Source organism: Perca fluviatilis, chromosome 6 (genome assembly GCF_010015445.1).
Source record: "Perca fluviatilis chromosome 6, GENO_Pfluv_1.0, whole genome shotgun sequence".
Classification (NCBI taxonomy): Eukaryota; Metazoa; Chordata; class Actinopteri; order Perciformes; family Percidae; genus Perca; species Perca fluviatilis.
This window is the reverse complement of record NC_053117.1, coordinates 35,593,697-35,612,879: the sequence shown is the minus strand read 5'-3', so window position 1 is coordinate 35,612,879 and position 19,183 is coordinate 35,593,697. Positions and strand designations below refer to the sequence as shown.

Genomic DNA, 19,183 nt, shown 5'->3' with positions numbered 1-19,183 from the left:
GATTGTCTGTTCATTTAAGAGATTTCATTAGGTGCATTCTGTTCCAATTGTTTATTAAACAAATGAGGAGCACTTTTGCTCCAGTAAATTTGACCCGTCTTATCTTACACATGCCAGACAGGAGGGGACAGCGAGGCCATCCCAGGCTACAGAATATTCTTATTCTAAACCCAATATATTTCTACACCCTCTTTTTCCACAGCAACACGCTGTGGAACATAATCCTAATATTGGTAAAAAAAATAGGATCCCTCTTTCGAGACCTACATACGACTTACTGGCAATTTAGTAATCAATAATAACCAATCAAAAGTTAACTGTGATAGTAGATATCATGACAGAGCGGTGTGGTGCGTGGGTCTTATATGTAGATTTTAGCCCCTAATGTAAGCTGCATAATCCATTGCACTTTCTACAGTTATTTTTGTGGAAATCCCTAAACATCATGTATCATGTAACCTTCAAACAAACATCTTTTGTAATTATTGTAATTGAAAACTGAAAACTTAAACAACTGACATTTTTTTTCTAAAGTACAGTTCTAGAGTAATGTTGGAGAGAGATAATTACATTGTCAATGACTGCTTCACTGGAATTGTTGTGCATATGATCAAATACTTTACTTTTCACCAAAATCTGGAGGCTGAAGAAGGTAGTGTTGGACGTCTATTACACAAACATTTGTTAAAATGTCCCTTTGTGCACTATCCTAAAATACTTACCACTAATTATACTTATTTCTATTGTTGCAAAAGATATATTCTCTTGTTTCATCTTACACACACTTTGTATAAAACCACAGACAGACACACACACACACACACACACACACACACACACACACACACACACACACACACACACACACTCTTAAAAAAATCCTCAAACAATCCAATCTCTTGTTACTGACGGATCTTTAATGTCAAAGTACAATGCAGTGTAAAAATCTCAATTTATAAGGTTGATGCTACAACCATGCAAAGTCTGCTGCGCTTATTTTTTTTCTAGCAAAATCAGAACAACACATTGTAGACCATTGTTTAAAGGCCAATGGATCGTAGGCTCCCAACATTGTCACAGTAGGACATGCTTATCATTTTTCATATATCAGCTGTAAAAGGAAAAAAGGGTAAAGATTCAACCACTTCATTCATCTATATCCATTTGTAAAATAGTGAATTGTTTTTAAAACATGTGTTTACAAGAAATAAGAGAACATATTTGCAGTTTGTGCAGAGGAGAAATATTCTGAATGACTCACTGAATGAATTAAGCCATCTTAACTTTCCTAATGTGGTGACAAATGCAGTATTAACCTTTTTTAATTATAACACAACTGAACAGAAGAATGCAATATATTTTCAGTGTGGGCTAGGACTATTTAGTAACATTTTATGACTACAATTATGTACATGTAAATATAAAAGTTTCCTTGTAAAACAAAAACAGATACATTATCTTTTATGCATTATGTGTATTAGGTTTCACTAACTTACTTAACATTCACTGTATTGTCTCATTTTTTTGACTTGCAAAAAGACAAAGTCATATTAAATGACAATACAGGCTGCAGCTGATAAGACATGTTTACTAACATCCAGTCTGTTACACAGATACAATGAACTTTACAGCTATTGAACATGCATACATTGTAATTTCACCACTGGGGATCAATCAAAAGTATAAAATTAAAATTAAAATTTAATCAGCTCTTAAAGGTAATACGTTAACAAATGATGTGCTACAGTGCACTGGCCACTAAAATTGTTATCTGTTCACAGACATTTGCACTTACAACTATAAAACATAATGTATTATATTGTTACATTTTTTGTCAGACATAAGTTAAATAAAGGTATAATATCTAAACAACCAGACATAGGCCAGCATTATAGGCTACACCAGTTTAACATGAAAAAATAATCCCTTTATATTTTAAGTTTTTAAACAAAAGCTCACAGTTTTTCAGCTGAAACTGTGCGGGTGTTGAAAAAACATCTCATAAAATGTGGCAAGCCTTGTTTTCGCTGACTTTCTTCACATGTTCCTGTATCCAGCTATGTATTTCCTCTTTATGTTTTTTCTCCAGCTCATCGATTTCTTCGTTCAAATATTCTTTTTTGTTGTCAAGTGTCAATTTCAGCTCATTCATTTCTTGTTCTTGTTTTTTCTTCAATTTCTTAAAGTCTTTCTGGTATACTTTGTGTCTGCACAACTGTTTTATCACTGAGGCATTTTGATTTTGTTCCGTCTGCTTAGAATCCTCCATTTCCTTTTCATTCTTTTCTATCTCAGCTGAAAGAACCTCTGTATATATCTCGCTGATTTCAATAGCTTGCTTTTTGGCCTCCTCTTCATTTTTCTTCATTTCCTCTAATTTCTTCTTAGATAGATAGAGTTCTTGTAGTTCTTTACATTCTCTTTCTTCATATTCTCTTCTGATTGAATCATCTTCTGTTCTTTTGTTTTCAAACCTTTTAAATTCTTGCTCTTGTCTGAACTTTTCAAGTCGTTTTTGCTCCTCCTCTCGTTTCTGTTGATCTTCTTGGTATTGTTTGTCCCACCATTCCTTTCTTTCCTTCTCCCAAGTCTCTCGTTCTTTTCTCATATCTTCTCTAGCCTGTATTAATAACACCCAGAAAGCACTTTGTGCAGATACATATTGTAGTTTTTCCTCCAGAGTTTTAAGTTTCTCTTTCCACTCTTGTCGTTGGAATTCCTCTATCTTCTTGATGTTTTCCTCCTTTTCTTTGGTTCTCTCTTCTCTTTCTTGATCAAGTTTAGATCTTAGCTCTGCCAATTTTCTTTCTATCTCTTGCATTTCTTCTTGATTGTTTCTTTCGAGGTCCCTCTGTTTCCTCTGTATCTCTTGTTCCTTCACCATCATGAACTCTTTTTCTTTTTGTATGGCTGCTTCAGTTTCTTGGAACCAATCTGAGGTGTAGTAGCCACCGCCGTTTTCCTTCACCATTGCCTCAACCTTGATCAGCAACTGGCTAACTTGAGAATGATTCTCCTGATCATTGTTATTGAAGACATGGTGTCTTCCTCCACATTCAGTTATCAGTTTTTTTAAGGATCCCTCAGTGTCTTCTTCTATGTAACTCTCAATCGTTTGGTCTTCAAGATCATCTCCTCTGGTGAATACGACAATGATGAAGTCTTCTGACTTCCTGCCAAAAAAGTCCCTGATCAGCTCCACAGTTTCTTCTTCCTCCTTTGTAAAGCGACCGATCGGCAGCACCAGTAAGAACACATGAGGTCCTGGAGCCAACAAGCTGACACATTTCACAAGCTCCTGTTGAACTTCTTCGTTAGTCAGAGTTGTGTCGTACAACCCAGGGGTGTCTACTATGACGACACGTCGCCCATCAATCTCTCCTGTTTCTTTCTGGCAAAGCTTGGTCACTGATATTTGACAAATTTTAGAATTAAAGCATTCTTTGCCCAAAATGGTGTTTCCAGTGGCACTCTTTCCACAACCAGTCTTTCCAATCAGCACCATCCTGAGACACTCTCTACTCTGCACGAAACTAGCAGACGTTCTTCTCGGCACTATCCTGGGAGGCTCTCTACTATTATATTCATAAGCTTCTGATCCACGTCTTGTAAAAGATGGATTTTCCCAATCAGGTTCAACCATGGTCTCAGTCTCTTCAGTGAAAGTCAAATATTGTCCCCTGTTTTCACCCACTATGTTCTCCATTTTCTCAATCAATTCTTGAAAATCATTGTCATTTTTGTATTAGAACAATCTTGTTTTCCTGTGAGTATGTTAGTTAGTGTCGTCTCTTCATTCTTGCTTTTTCCAAAGATTGCAATCCTGAGTTTGGATGCTAAAAAACAATGAGAACAAAATCATTACCATTACCTCTTTTAATTAATGTCATTAAATGTCAGACAATGGTTCTTTTCAAAGACAGTTAGAGACCTTGAGATTGTATCACATTTTAGTCTCTTTTCAGTTCATAAGATCAAACTGGCTACATCGTCTCTTGACTATTAGCTTTCTTCATCAACTTGTCACTGACTTTGCTGTTTGATGCTGGGCAGGTAGTGTAAAAAAGTAAATAAAGTGTATTTCTAAGGTGCTTTCATAGACATCAGCCACAAAGTGCTTTACACGGCATAAAACAAAATACAAGACATAAATAAATACTAATAATAATGGATAAAAATCTTGTTCTGGTAAGAGAGTTAGTTAAAAAGTATTTTGAGCCCTGGCAGCACATAGACTGCAGCAGTTTAGACTGGAATCGTTTAATTTTGCTACATGCAAAATGTTATGCCATCAGAATAATTTAAAAGATGATTTTATCACTATAAAATGTTATACAACTTAAGGTCAACCTTTCATTCTCCCTGCAACTGTCTTCTAATAGGTGTGGCCCACTGCCTTCATTCTTCTTTGTCATGTGACTTCTGTCTGTCTGTCATCTTGTCTTGCATTTAATTAAAGTCTTTCCCCTCACTGACAAAAGATATTCATGATATGATGTCTTACTAGACTTACCGAACACCATTTTGTGTTAGGGAAACTCCACTTTAGTAGCTGAAGTTGGTGCCTGTTGGGTTTAAGGAAACAAGACAAAATTCCAAATGGTAAATAAAACCCCATAAGTCAAGCACTGTACTTCCCAGAAACAATGTTCATGTTACTCTGCATAATTTCACAATCAGTCCAACGTGTTGCTGACATAGTTTTGCAATTATTGCCACACTTGCAGATATCAATATAATAAGAGCAGCTGTTAAGTGACTTGGCAAGTATTTACTAGAAAATGTAAAATATTAAAATGCATGGCAATCATATAAAGAGCATTCAAATTATATATAATACATATTTTAGTATCAGATAATATAAAAAAAAATACAAATTTAGTAGCCAAAAGTAACAATAATAATGCATGAAGAGAACAATTGACTTACAGCCTTCAATACACATATATATAAAAGTGTCTTAAATTAATTAAATATGTTATATTGTTAAAAAATAACAGCAAAAAATTACTTAATTAGGTTTTTAACTTAGTTTACATGCATGAATAACTTTGTTTCAGTGAACATAATTAAAATTATTTGAACTGAATTTTAAACAGTATTTCCTAGTTCTAGTCACTTAGTCAAAACTACTGCACTTACCTGAAGTTGCATCTTTTATTGCAGTTGAATCATGGTTTTTGGTCCTTCACATCAGTCCAGACCATTCAGAACAGTCAATACCTGAGAATTATAAATAGACTTCTTTGATGAATAAAATTAAGGTTTGAAGCTACGGAAACATATACTAAATATTCTCTATCTTTGTGGATAATATTTACATTTATTATCTGTTGGATATACTTACTACATGCAGTTCTTGCCAGACAAAGCGTGTCTTAAATTAAGTACCAGCTGTTAAATAAAGTGAACTCAAGTCAGGTGTGACAACAATGAAGGGCAGCGCCCACACACCGACAAGAACTCATTGGCTGAAAACACGATGTTGTCATTGCACAAGTATGACAAAAATGAAACAGCCCTTAGTGTTTGGCTGACAAATTAAATGCTCATGACTTGAACATTTTAGTCTCTGTTAAAGCTAGTTGTAAATAGATTAGATTAGATCTAGTGTCAACTGTGGTGGGGTTTGCCTTAAATGTGCAAACAAAACAATCCTGCCTAAAACCTTTGAACATCTAATGTTTTTAGCAGGATCAGGTTTTTGATGCTAAATTGTCAAGTGACATGGAGAGCAGTTGTCCTACAAAGTGCATGACCAGAACAAGCACACCTCCAAAACAAAGGGGATGTCCATGAATTATAATAAGTTTCCTTCAGAGAAATGGGACTTCCTTCCCGTAGAGACAGCTTAAACTGCATTTGGAATTTGAACCTCCCCTAAAGACTGAAACAGTTGTGTGAGTTCCGATCAAGGCTTCAAAAAACTGGTGAAACTTGTCCATACCAGTTAGTTATCCAAACAGTATTATTATTTCCTGTATGGAAAATTTGTAGTGTACACGTAAATATAAATGTAAATTCTGATTTATTTCAGGAAAGTCATGAAATATGTTAATTTTGTGTTGATAAACATAAATGTTCAGCCTCTTCCAAAGACGGTCATGTTGTTCAGTGTCCTTGTCCTCTTCAGTTGAACTGCAATTGATTAGTCTTTAATCTTCAGACTTGAAAAAAAAAAAAACATTACTTCTAGACTTCAGCTTCCTTTATCAGTAAGCACTTTGAATTGCCTTGTTGCTGAAATGTGCTATACAAATAAAGCTGCCTTGCCTTGCCATCAGTACAGATAATGTTCCTGTTTAAACAGTGACAGTTATTCAAACTCCAGCATGTCCTGTAGCTGCATTGTATTGAGTTCTGGTTTATTTCTTTCTCATTTTGGGATAGAAATTGATATTTAGGGCCAGAGCGCCGACAGTTGCAAAGGCCCTATTGAAACTGAAGGAGTTATTATTCTTCCGGCAAATTAATCGCCTTTTTGAGGGGCTTAACATACTCAAAAACTCACCAAAATTGGCGGGTGCATCAAGTCTGGTGAAAATGTACGTATTTTAAGGGTTTCGGGAATAGGCGCACAAAAATGGCTCGCTAGCGCCCCCTAGAAAATTAAATAAATTGAGCCCCTGCAGTACGTTTAATGTAGACTCACAAAACGTGGTACACATATGAAGCATGTCAAGACGTACAAAAAAACATAATTGCAGCCATACCCTAAACCCAACAGGAAGTCCGCCATTTTGAATTGAAAGTTCGAAATTTGTGCGATTTTGGCCATTTCCACATGTCATACTTTAACCAACTCCTCCTAGAGATTTCATCCGATCAACTTCAAATTTGGTCTGTGCCATCTTAAGACGTTAAAGATGAAAAGTTAAAAAACTCTGCCAATTTTCCTTCTTTCTCTTGCATATCTTCTTGATGTTTTCTTTCAAGGTCCCTCTGTTTCCTCTGTATCTCTTGTTCCTTCACCATCATGAACTCTTTTTCTTTTTGTATGGCTGCTTCAGTTTCTTTGAACCAATCTGAGGTGTAGTAGCCACCACCGTTTTCCTTCACCATTGCCTCAACCTTGATCAGCAGCTGGCTGACTAGAGAAATATTTTCTTGATCATTGTTATTGAAGACATGGTATCTTCCTCCACATTCACTTATCAGTTTTTGTAAAATGCCCTCAGTGTCTTCTTCTGTGTAACTCTCAATCTGTGAAGGGCAGCAAGATCATCTCCTCTGATGAATACGACAATGATGAAGTCTTCCGACTTCTTATCAAAAAAGTCCCTGATCAGTTCCACAGTTTTTTCTTCCTCCTTTGTAAAGTGACCGATCGGCAGCACCAGTAAGAACACATGAGGTCCTGGAGCCAACAAGCTGACACGTTTCACAAGCTCCTGTTGAACTTTATCATTGGTCAGAGTCGTGTCGAACAAGCCAGGGGTGTCTACTATGACGACACTTCGCCCATCAATCTCTCCTGTTGCTTTCTTGCAAAGCTTGGTCACTGACAGTTGACGCACTTGATTTCTTTGCCCAAAATGGTGTTTCCAGTGGCACTCTTTCCACTAACAGTCTTTCCAATCAGCACCATCCTAAGACACTCTCTAATCTAGCAGAGTAAGGTGTAACAACAATGAATGGGCAGGACCCACACATCAAGAACTCATTGGCTGGAAAAATCTCAATTTTTGTCATTAATAAAAACTGTTAAAGCTAGTTATAAATAAATCATTAGATCCAGTGTCAACTCTGGTGGATTTTGGCTTAAATGTGGAAACAAAACAATCTTGACTATAACTTCACTCTGCAAGATTTAAACATCTAGTACTTTTACTGGGATCAGGTTTTTGATGCTATAAGATCAAGTGTCAGTGAGCAGTTGTGCTTCAAAGTGTACGTACAGAGAAAAAAAAAACAACCTGCGAAATTCTGAATTCCCCTGAAGACGGTAACATGTGTCTGATAACAAGTGATTTCCGATCAAGGCTTAGAAAAACTGGCAAAACTTGTTACATTACATTACATTTTTTTTTAGCTAACGCTAAATCCAAGGAAGAAAATGCTGTACATTTTAAGGTTAAATGCATCAATTTGGTGCACTTTGAGAGCAAAATTAAAAGACAACTATATCTATGAACAATCTGTGTTCTTTTAAACAATGTTGTGTTCTTGTAAGCAATTTAATCATTAACACGTTAAGAAATGAGTGGTGATGACATTGGGAAAAAGTCACACCCACAAAGAATGGTAAATGTGACAGGGTTTAGTTTACAAACGGTCAAAACACAAAATCCACTAGAGCAAACAGTTGATTCATCAAATTGATTTAAGCAAAAGTGGTTACCTGTGTTGAACTTGTTTATTTTCTATTTATTACAGGTTTGGACAGGTTATTGATCAACTCAATAATGATATATTCTACTCTAACTTTTTCTACATCCTTATTGACAAACTGTGCACCCTGAATTTGGACATTTGTTGTTCCTGAGCTTTGAGAAGAACAGTTCTAATGCCCTCTTGTAGTTAAATTCCTCTGGGCTTGACCCATTCATGGAGACCATCAGGCAGGCAGCAAGCTGCTTTCCTTTGGAGCCTGTTAGGAAGGTCTGATTTGGGTGCCTGGTAGGGCGTGCTCCACATGTACAGAGGCTTAGTCCTTGGCGCAGCCACTGCAGGTTCAGTTCCGACCTGCGGCCCTTTGCTGCATGTCATTCCCCCTCTCTCTCCCCTTTCATGTTTAAGCTGTCCTATCAAATAAAGGCCTAAAATGCCAAAAAGGAAAAAAAAGATTTGACTTAAAAAGTAAGGTAAATACAGTGAGATAAATGAATGTAAATAAAAGGTACATTTGGAGCACACTGTAAGTACTCTCATTTTTGTTAAGACGATGATGTAGTTTGTCATGTAAGTTAACCTTAAGTGCAATGGAGATACCGTTCATCTATTAAACCACACTGTAATGACACAAACACCTATAAATAATGTGGTCTTTATTAGACAGTTGTACCCTAATTATACACCATTTAGGCCTACCTAAATGATGCTGTAATGAGAAACTGCATATAATGCTATATTAGACCCAAATAAGTTTTTACCCCCTCTGTTGTTACGAACAGATCTTTAATCTTTAATATGAAAGTACAATAGTGTAGAAACCACAATCACAAGACAAAAGGTTACAACTAAGCAAAGTCTGCTGTGCTGTACAGCGTTAACTGTAAATAAGGAAACGGGTTAAACTTGTCCACAGCAGGATGTTCAGATGTTCAGCCCATTCACATAAAGATGAAATCTGACACTTTATAGTAAAGTCTACAGTGACAGCAAAGATTGTTGTTAAATAATGCACAAGTAGATTACCCTATGTATATATAATTAGAAATAAATGTTAAATATGGTTTAAAACATTAATCATTGAATCTGAAAAATATTTTCACGATGCAGACTATTGTTTCAGTGGATCGTAGGCTCCCAACATTATCACAGTAGAACATGCATATCAATGTAAACGTAGCTCTACGAGGAAAACAAAAAGTTGCACAAAGTGCATCCATATAAAAAAATGTATTCATCTCTTATAAACACTTTTTGAAATAGACATTCCTTGTAAAACAAAAACAGATATGTAATTATTTTTTCCGCATCCATTTATTTGTCAGGTTTCACTAGTTTACTCTTAACATTTGCTGTAATATCTCTTACCTGTCTTAATGCAAAATAGTTTAATTGTTAATTGTTAACTTGTGCAAAAAGACAAAGTCATATTAAATGACAGTACAGGCTACAGATACACTGAACTTTACAGCTATTGAACATGCATACATTTAAACTTAATCAGCTCTTAAAGTTAACAGAAGTTAAACAAATGATGTGCTACAGTGCATTGGCTACTATAATTGTTATCTGTTTACAGACATTTGCACTTACAACTATACAACGTAATTTATCATATTGTTATTTTAATGTCAGACATTGAATATTAAATATACTAATGGTACCTGAACAACTTTATATACGCTAACTATATACACCAGTCAACATGACAAAAATCTCACAAAATATTTAGTCTTCAAACAAAAGCTTAAATGCTCATGACTTGAACATTTTAGTCTCTGTTAAAGCTAGTTGTAAATAGATCATTAGATCTAGTGTCAACTGTGGTGGGGTTTGCCTTAAATGTGGAAATAAAACAATCCTGCCTAAAACCTTTGAACATCTAATGTTTTAGCAGGATCAGGTTTTTGATGCTAAATTGTCAAGTGACATGGAGAGCAGTTGTGCTACAAAGTGCATGACCAGAAGAAGCACACTTCCAAAACAAAGGGGATGTCCATGTATTATAATAAGTACTAATACTAATGGTACCTGAACAACTTTATATACGCTAACTATATACACCAGTCAACATGACAAAAATCTCACAAAATATTTAGTCTTCAAACAAAAGCTCAGTTTTTCAGCTGAAACTGTGCCGCTGTGAGAAAAAAACAAAACATCTCATAAAATGTGACAAGCCTTGTTTTCGCTGGCTTTCTTCACATGTTCCTGTATCCACCTATGTATTTCCTCCTCATGTATTTTCTCTAGCTCATGGATTTCATTGCTCTGATTCTGTTTCTCAAGGTTTAAAAGTTTCAATTTCAGCTCATTCATTTCTTGTTCTTGGTTTTTCTTCAATTTCTTAAAGTCTTTCTGGTATACTTTGTGTCTGCACAACTGTTTTATCATTGAGGCATTTTGGTTTTGTTGCCTCTGCTTCAGATCCTCCATCTCCTTTCCACACTTTTCCATCTCAGCTAAAACTTCCTGTGTATACTTGTGTCTGAATTCGTGGCATTGTTCAGCTTGCTTTCTGACCTCCTCTTCGTGTTTCCTCCTTATTTCATCAATGTCCTGATAGAGTTCTTCTTCCTCATATTCTCTTTTGATCCTCTCTTCTTTTTCTTTTCTTTTGTTTTCATATCTTTCAAATTCCTGCTCCTGTCTGAGCTTTTCAAGTCGTCTTTGCTCCTCCTCTCGTTCCTGTTGCTCTTCTTGATATCGTATGTTCCACCATTCCTTTCTTTCCTGCTCCCAAGCCTCTTTTTTTATGTCTTCTCTAGCCTTCAATATTAACACCCAGTCAGCGACAGCACTTCTTTCTGATACATATTTTAGATTTTCCTCCAAAACTTCAAGTTATGATCCACTTGCGTTTCTTAGTTTCTTTCATCTCTGTTCTCTTCTTTTCCCCCTCTTTTCTCTTTTTTTTTCTTTTTTTCCTTTTTTTTTTTTTTTTTCTTTTTGGTTTTTTTTTTTTTTTTCTTGATCAAGTTTATTTTTTTTTTTTTTTTTTCTTTTTTTTTTTTTTTTTTTTTTTTTTTTTTTGATCTTAGCTCTGCCAATTCTCTTTCCTTCGCTCGCATTTCTTCTTGATGTTTTCTTTCAAGGTCCCTCTGTTTCCTCTGTATCTCTAGTTCCTTCAACATCATGATCTCTTTTTCTTTTTGTATGGCTGCCTCAGCTCCTTGAAACCAATCTGAGGTGTAGTAGCCACCGCCGTTTTTCTTCACCATTGTCTCAACCTTGATCAGCAGCTGGCTAACTTGAGAATGATTCTCCTGATCATTGTTATTGAAGACATGGTATCTTCCTCCACATTCAGTTATCAGATTTTTTAAGGATCCCTCAGTGTCTTCTTCTATGTAACTCTCAATCGTTTGGTCTTCAAGATCATCTCCTCTGGTGAATACGACAATGATGAAGTCTTCTGACTTCTTGCCAAAAAAGTCCCTGATCAGCTCCACAGTTTCTTCTTCCTCCTTTGTAAAGCGACCGATCGGCAGCACCAGTAAGAACACATGAGGTCCTGGAGCCAACAAGCTGACACATTTCACAAGCTCCTGTTGAACTTTATCATTGGTCAGAGTTGTGTCGAACAAGCCAGGGGTGTCTATTATGACGACACGTCGCCCATCAATCTCCCCTGTTTCTGTCCCGCAAAACTCGGTCACTGACTTTGGGCTGGATTTCGATTTGAAGCATTCTTTGCCCAAAATGGTGTTTCCAGTGGCACTCTTTCCACAACCAGTCTTTCCAATCAGCACCATCCTGAGACACTCTCTACTTGTCACCGTACTGGGAAACTCTCTTTTCGGGACTATCCTGGGAGACTTTTTTCTTGGCACTATCCTGGGAGGGATCCTGAGAGATGCTGTACCCGGCACCATTCTGTGAAATCCTTTTCCTTGATATTGATAAGCTTCTGATCCACGTCTTGTAAGAGTAGGTTTTGCACATTCAGGTCTACCCTGGCAAACAGTCTCTTCGGTGAAGGTCAAATATTGTCCCCTGTTTTCATCCACTATCTTCTCCATTTTCTCAATCAACTCTTGAAAATCATTGTCTGGAAAATCGTGTTCATCAAAGTTCATTCTATGCTGTCTTTGTCTGCAATCTTGGATGAGTTGATAAACTGTGGAATTCCCAACCCAATCATTTTTTGGTATGATGACCATTGAGGATTTAAAAGCATCTTGTCCAAAGAAGTTTATGATTGACTTAATTTTTTTTCTGTCCTCTTCATTGAAATTAGAATGCTTCACTAACAGCAGCAGAACATTTGGTCCAGGAGGACATTCAGCCACACACTTCTTCATCTCGTGTTTCACTCTTTGCACAGGCAGACTGAAGACGTCTGGTGTTTTCACTACTGTGAAGGGTTTTGTGTGCAAATGTGCAAATTGTGCACGCGTTCTTGGATGAGAACAATCTTGTTTTCCAGTCAGTAAGTTAGTTAGTGTCGTCTTTTCATTCTGGCTTTTTCCAAATATCACAATCCTGAGTTCAGATGCTGTAAAACAATGAGAACAAAAGCATTACGTATTATTAATCGGAAAGAGGAACCCACCAAGGTTGCTCTCTTTGTTCTATCCACTGAGCTACTTACATAAGGTATATGAAGTCATGATGAAGTTAAGCAGATGAATTTTGGAACAATATTTAATTAAATGTCCTTCTCAGATGATGTTGTGCCATTTGTCCCAAATTTAGAAATCTCTACCTGCTGCCCTTGAGATTGTACATTTTAGTCTCTTTTCAGTTAATGAGATAAACCTGGCTACATCAGAACTCTTGACTATTAGCTTTCTTTATTAAAGGAACATGCAAACTTATTGGGACTTTAGCTTATTCACCGTATCCCCCAGAGCTAGATAAGTCCATACATACCCATCTCATCTCCTTGCGTGTTGTAACTCTGTCTGAGGCCCACACCACTAGCCTGGTTAGCGCAGATCCTGGAGGTAACCAGCTCCAACTAGCCTACTGCTCCCAATAAGTGACAAAATAACGCCAACATTTTCCTATTTACATGTTATGATTTGTATAGTCACAGAGTGTATAAATAACAAGGTCATATGAGACACGGCTATCTTCTGACCGTATACATACTGGGAACTATATTCTCAGAAAGGCGAAGCACTGCTACTCTCTGCTCCTCACCAAGGGGCTTCTCAGGTGCTGCCAGCAAATCAGTCCGCCCAAGTAGCAGTGCTTCGCCTTTTTGAGAATATAGTTCCCAGTATGTATACGGTCAGAAGATAGTGTGTCTCATGTGACCTTGTTATTTGTACACGCTCTGACTATATAAAACACAACATGTAAATAGGAAAATGTTGGCGTTATTTTGTCATTTATTGGGAGCAGTAGGCTAGTTGGAGCCGGTTACCTCCAGGATCTGGGCTAACCAGGCTAGTGGTGGGGGCCTCAGACAGCGTTACAACACGCACAGAGACGAGAAGGGTATGTATGGACTTATCTAACTAACTAAATCTCAATAAGTCAGTATGTTCCTTTTAACTTGTCACTGACTTTGACTGCTGTTTGATGCTGGGTGGCAGTGTACAGTGAGTGTTGGCTGAAAACAGCTGCCTGCTGCTTCTGGAAACAGAGTTTGGTCTGTAAAGTCGCAGTACTCATTATAATTAATTGCAACACTCACAATTGCAACATTCACCCCTTTTAAATTACAAAGATCCATTTGAGTCAGTGTCAATATTGAAAATATTGATTAATGCTTAAGTGCAGGTTTTAGCACATATTCATAGTACAATATGTTACAGCCACAGAAATAAAATGGATACAAAGGATATACCCATTCAAATGGTCGGGGCGGCAGCCATTTTTATTTTTGACGTTGCCATGCAACGGACTAACTTCCATTTAAACTGACAAATGCAACGGCCGAAAATGCAATGGAGTAGTAACATTACGAGGCATACAGAACCAAGTGCTTGATTAGTCAAATTTAACAACCTAATGCTTCATCCACACACTCTTTTGACAGCGTAGGAAAGTACATTGCTATCGCCAGATGAGTGACATTACAATTAATACTACTTGTTACTACACTGACCATTTTCTTCACTTGTCTTTTCTCCATGTTTGTTATCATGGGAAACATGAATACTAGGCCACTTTGACTTGAGTACAAGGAGATCCTATTTAAGGTGACCTCCTTAGCCAATCTGTGGGTAAACAAAAGGCCCTAATTGTCAGTTGGGTAAACCTCAAATTTTAACACAAACACTGTTTGACGTATAAAAAAAAAGTATATATGAAAAAATAAATTATGTAGGATTTCAACAGTCCTTTGCAGCCATTTGGTGGCAGTATCAAGAATGACATTGACACCCACACATTCGACACAGGGACACTGAGATGGACAATGCAGCACATAGACTGCACCAGTTTAGACTGGGACAGTTTACATTTTCTACAAGCAAAGTTTTACGCCATCAGAATAATTTAAAAGATGATATCACATTAAAATGTTATACATAGTAACTTTAAGATTTTCAACTTTCCATTCTCTTATCCTTCAACTGTCTTGTAATAGATTTGACACACTACCTTCATTCTTTTGTGTCATGTGATTTTATTTCTGACCTTGTCTTGCATTTTATTTCAGTTTTTCTCCTAACTGACAGAAAATGTTATGATATGGGGACGGCCTCTAGCTCACCCAGTAAGAGCGTTCGCCCCATGTTGGCTGAGTGCTGCAGCGGCGCGGATTCGACTCCGACCTGCTGCCCTTTGCTGCGTGTCATCGCCCATCTCTCTCCCCCTTTCATGTCTATCTACTGTCACTCTATAATAAAGAGAAAAGCCCCCAAAAAATCATCTATAAAAAATTTTAATGTTATGATATGAAGCCTTGCTTGACTTACCGGATGCCATTTTGTGTTAGGTAAATTCCACCTCAGTAGTTAAACTTGGTACCTGTTGATTTGAAAAAATAATAAAGTAAATAAATCCCATAAGTCAAGCACTGTATTTTCCAAAAACAATGGTTTGGATACTCTGGATAATTCACAATCAGTCAATCAGTCAACCATGTTGCTGGCATAGTTTTACAATTATAGCCACACTGCAGATATCTAAATAAGATGGGTTGTTGTTAAGTGACTTAAGTATTTAATAGAAAATATACAAAATGAGATTGCTTGACAAGTATATAAAGTGCATTTAAAATATATTGTATACTATGAGATATTTATATATAATAATGTACTATTTAAGTAGCCAAAAGTAACCATAAATATACATAAAAAGAATATTAGAGTCACTTACAGCCTTATAAGTAAGTCACTTACAGCCACAATAAGTTGATTTCAGATGGCTTAAGTTTAACACATCTGAATACATGGAAGTGCCTTAAATATACTAAATATCATGTAGACATATAGATATAAATAACTTTGTGCCATAATACATAATTGCATAATTAACATAATTAAATAATATAAAATGTAAATAATTTGAGCTGAATTCTAAACAGAAAAAATAATTTGTTTTAGTTTTCATAGGCCAACTTTGCAATAATAAAATGGTTGCACTATTTCTATTTTTTTCCAGTATTTAACCGTCACAGTCAAAACTACTGCACTTACCTGAAGTTGTATCTTTTATTGCAGTTGAATCATATTTTTGGTCCGACAGATCAGGCCAGACCATTCAGGACAGTCAACACCAGAGAATGATCAATAAACTTGTTTTGATTAATGAATCTGTTTGGTTATTAATTACATTTATTATCTGTTTAATCCACTAACTAGATACAATTCTTGCTGTGCCACTCTACACTCAAATCTCTTTTTGCGAGCAGATTTAGATGTGACAACTATAAATGGGCAGGGCCCACAAACCCGAGAACCAATGGAGGCTGAAAACATGTTGATGTTGTCAATGACAAGTATGAAAAAAATGAAACAGCCCTGCTAGTGTTTGGCAGACACAGCTTATTCTAGATAGATCATTAGATCTAGTGTCAACTGTGGTGGGTTTTGGCTTACATTTGCAACAAAACAATCTTGACTAAAAGATTTTAGTGTTTTTTTAACCAGGATCAGGTTTTTGATGCTAAAATGTCAAGTTACTTGGAGAGCAGTTCTACAAAGTTGTACCTGCAAAGTGTGGAATTTGGAATTTCCCAGGAGACAGTAACAGGTGTATGACTGTACGTGATTTCCAATCAAGGCTTAGAAAAACTGGTAAAACTTGTTCATACAAGGATGTAGCACCAGGAAAGTATCGATGAACATTAATGTCCTGCCCCTTTCAAAGAGGGTCAGGTTGTTACCTCTTCAGTTGAAGTGCAACTGTCTTCAGACTTAAGAAAAACAAAGAAATTCTGAACTTCTGCTTCCTTTATCAGTACAGATAATGAACATCAAGTTTCCCGTTCACAGAAGTTACAGGTACCCCTTCAAACTCCAGCCTTTTCTGTAGCTTTATTATGGTCTGGTTTATTTTTCTTCTCCTTTGGCCTAGAAATGTTTTTTTTTTTTTTTTCATAAAGCAAATATGGTGAAAAACTTCAAAGATCAGTTTGAAGAACTGAAGAATGGACTGAAGGAGATGTGTTTCTTCTATTAACTGTTGGTAGTGGTTTATATTGCTTGTAACGTCATTTTGGTCATAGACATTCCATAACCCAGAAAATGGCCGCTGAGTTGGGCCAGACCACACTGACATTGTGGACTGGCTTTGTGACACTTTGTCAGCATGAATGTTTTAGATAAACATGTTTGGACGCATGTAGACACATTATTCCACCTTGATTTATAACCTCACACCGTTGTTAAGTATGTTATTATTTAAAAGCTGATCATAAAGCTTTTTTTGCTTTGTATGAAAACAGAGAACCGAAGAAAGATCAGAGAGCTGACGATACTGCGTCCCACTGATCTGCCAGACGAACAGTTTTAAACTCAACCACGCTGCTGTAACGCAGCAGGGGTCTTTATTTTTCATACCTGAGAGCCTGTTGGATGTGTTTGATTTATAACACAGCCCCGCCCGAATGTAGCAGCGTGTGTGTATTAAACACATACATTTGTTTTAAATGCATACAAGCCGCTGCATGTTTGTGGACTCATATTTTCTCTTTTTATCCTGGGAGGTCATTGGGGTATGTTTGATTTATAGCCTGGTCCCTCCTGGCTATGTTTTCACATGGATCCAGCCCCACCCCACCTCTCCCCCGGTGTGGAAAGAATTAATAAAACACACACACACACACACACACACACACACACTCTCTCTCTCTCTCTCTCTCTCTCTCTCTCTCTCTCTCTCTTAAACACAGATCTTCTTCAGCCGGCTAAGTTTGACTTGTCTGGCTGTACTAACTGCTCTCCTCAAATATTTCTGATCTTTATCAGTACTTTCACTCACTCTTATTACCAGGAAAAATGCATGATTCCACAATTGTAAGTTAGTGCCGGTATTCAATTTTCACACGATTATTATGGCCAAAACTAATACTGTATAGTATAAATGGTATTGTCGCGGTTTTCATCAAACATAGCTGAAATACTATTAAATTACTTCACACCATGTTTTTGCTTTGGATTTATAAACTGTAACCTTGTTGGACTTTGCAAAAACATTCATGTGTAATGCAACTAAAAAACCACATAAACACAAGCAGGTGTGTAAAACTTGTGTATTGTCTGTCAGAATCCGTTCATATTTTAATTTCTTGTCCTTGTTAACTTTGGAACAAAAAATTGGAACTGCTGCTCTGCACTACGATGTATTACTACCATGCAACCAATGCAGTGTTGGTCTAGTTGTCCTCTTCTTGTTGGGTGATGATAGGGCTGTGCAATTAATCACATTTTTAATCAGGATTATGATTCCAACGATCACAGAAACCGAGTAATCGAGAAAAAACGATTATTTTACACATTATGTTTTGTAAGTTAACTCTTATTTTGTCTTGTGCTCTGAATGGAAAAGTTTAAAAAAGGAAAAGTATGAAGGGAAATTTCACAGTTCTAGGTGTTTTCACTGTTGATTTTTTTAAACAGTTTTACCGTTTGTTTTTTTAAATTCAATAATTGTAACATCTTTCCAAAAGTCAATAATTAATTGTGTTAAATAATCATGATTTCATATTGACCAAAATAATCAGAATTATGATTTTTTTCCATAATCGAGCAGCCCTAGGCGATGCAAGTTCTGTCTGTCTGATTGCATGTTGCTGTTGCTGGTACTGTCACCACCAGTATGTTTCCCCCCTCCGTACACAGTAGAACTGGTATACCTGCACACCTGTAAACCCCACTTTCCGTACATCAAGATGAGTGAACAGCCTCAGCAAAAACTAAATATATACAGTACAGGCCAAAAGTTTGGACACACCTTCTCATTCAATGTGTTTCTTTATTTTCATGACTATTTACATTGTAGATTCTCACTGAAGGCATCAAAACTATGAATGAACACATATGGAATTATGTACTTAACAAAAAAGTGTGAAATAACTGAAAACATGTCTTATATTTTAGATTCTTCAAAGTAGCCACCCTTTGCTTTTTTGATAACTCTGCAAACCCTTGGTGTTCTCTCAATGAGCTTCATGAGGTAGTCACCTGAAATGGTTTTCACTTCACAGGTGTGCTTTGTCAGGGTTAATTAGTGGAATTTTTTTCCCTTATTAATAAAAAAGCAAAGGGTGGCTACTTTGAAGAATCTAAAATATAAGACATGTTTTCAGTTATTTCACACTTTTTTGTTAAGTACATAATCCCACATGTGTTCATTCATAGTTTTGATTCCTTCAGTGAGAATCTACAATGTAAATGGTCATGAAAATAAAAGGAAACGCATTTGAATGAGAAGGTGTGTCCAAACTTTT

The 19,183-nt window shown here is 36.5% G+C and overlaps 3 protein-coding genes across 4 annotated transcripts in view; 1 reads left to right on the top strand and 2 right to left on the bottom strand.

The window, feature by feature from the left end:
• Nucleotides 1–19,183, top strand: part of prdm6 (PR domain containing 6) — a 103,317-nt gene that overhangs the window by 51,072 nt on the left and 33,062 nt on the right. The gene's annotated exons all lie outside the window — the stretch shown is intronic.
• LOC120560627 (immune-associated nucleotide-binding protein 8-like) lies at nt 898–5,412 on the bottom strand. 2 transcript variants are annotated; one of them, XM_039803308.1, is made up of 4 exons: nt 5,348–5,412; nt 5,143–5,223; nt 4,514–4,565; nt 898–3,836 (listed from the first exon to the last, which is right to left on the bottom strand). In XM_039803308.1, the coding sequence occupies exon 4, from the start codon at nt 3,704–3,706 to the stop codon at nt 2,000–2,002; it is 1,707 nt and encodes a 568-aa protein (XP_039659242.1). In that variant the 5' UTR covers nt 3,707–3,836; nt 4,514–4,565; nt 5,143–5,223; nt 5,348–5,412; the 3' UTR covers nt 898–1,999. The 2 variants fall into 2 exon arrangements, with proteins under 2 accessions (XP_039659242.1, XP_039659243.1); XM_039803309.1 differs by having other exon boundaries at nt 5,322–5,363.
• LOC120560628 (GTPase IMAP family member 8-like) lies at nt 9,543–16,074 on the bottom strand. The gene is given in 4 exon segments (XM_039803310.1): nt 9,543–11,100; nt 11,187–12,829; nt 15,207–15,258; nt 15,930–16,074. Coding segments are annotated over 3 exon segments (2,259 nt in total). The 5' UTR covers nt 15,217–15,258; nt 15,930–16,074; the 3' UTR covers nt 9,543–10,494.

Coding starts and splice junctions, on each gene's coding strand:
- LOC120560627 (XM_039803308.1), bottom strand. CDS start 3,706: ATGGAGAACATAGTGGGTGAAAACAGGGGACAATATTTGACTTTCACT.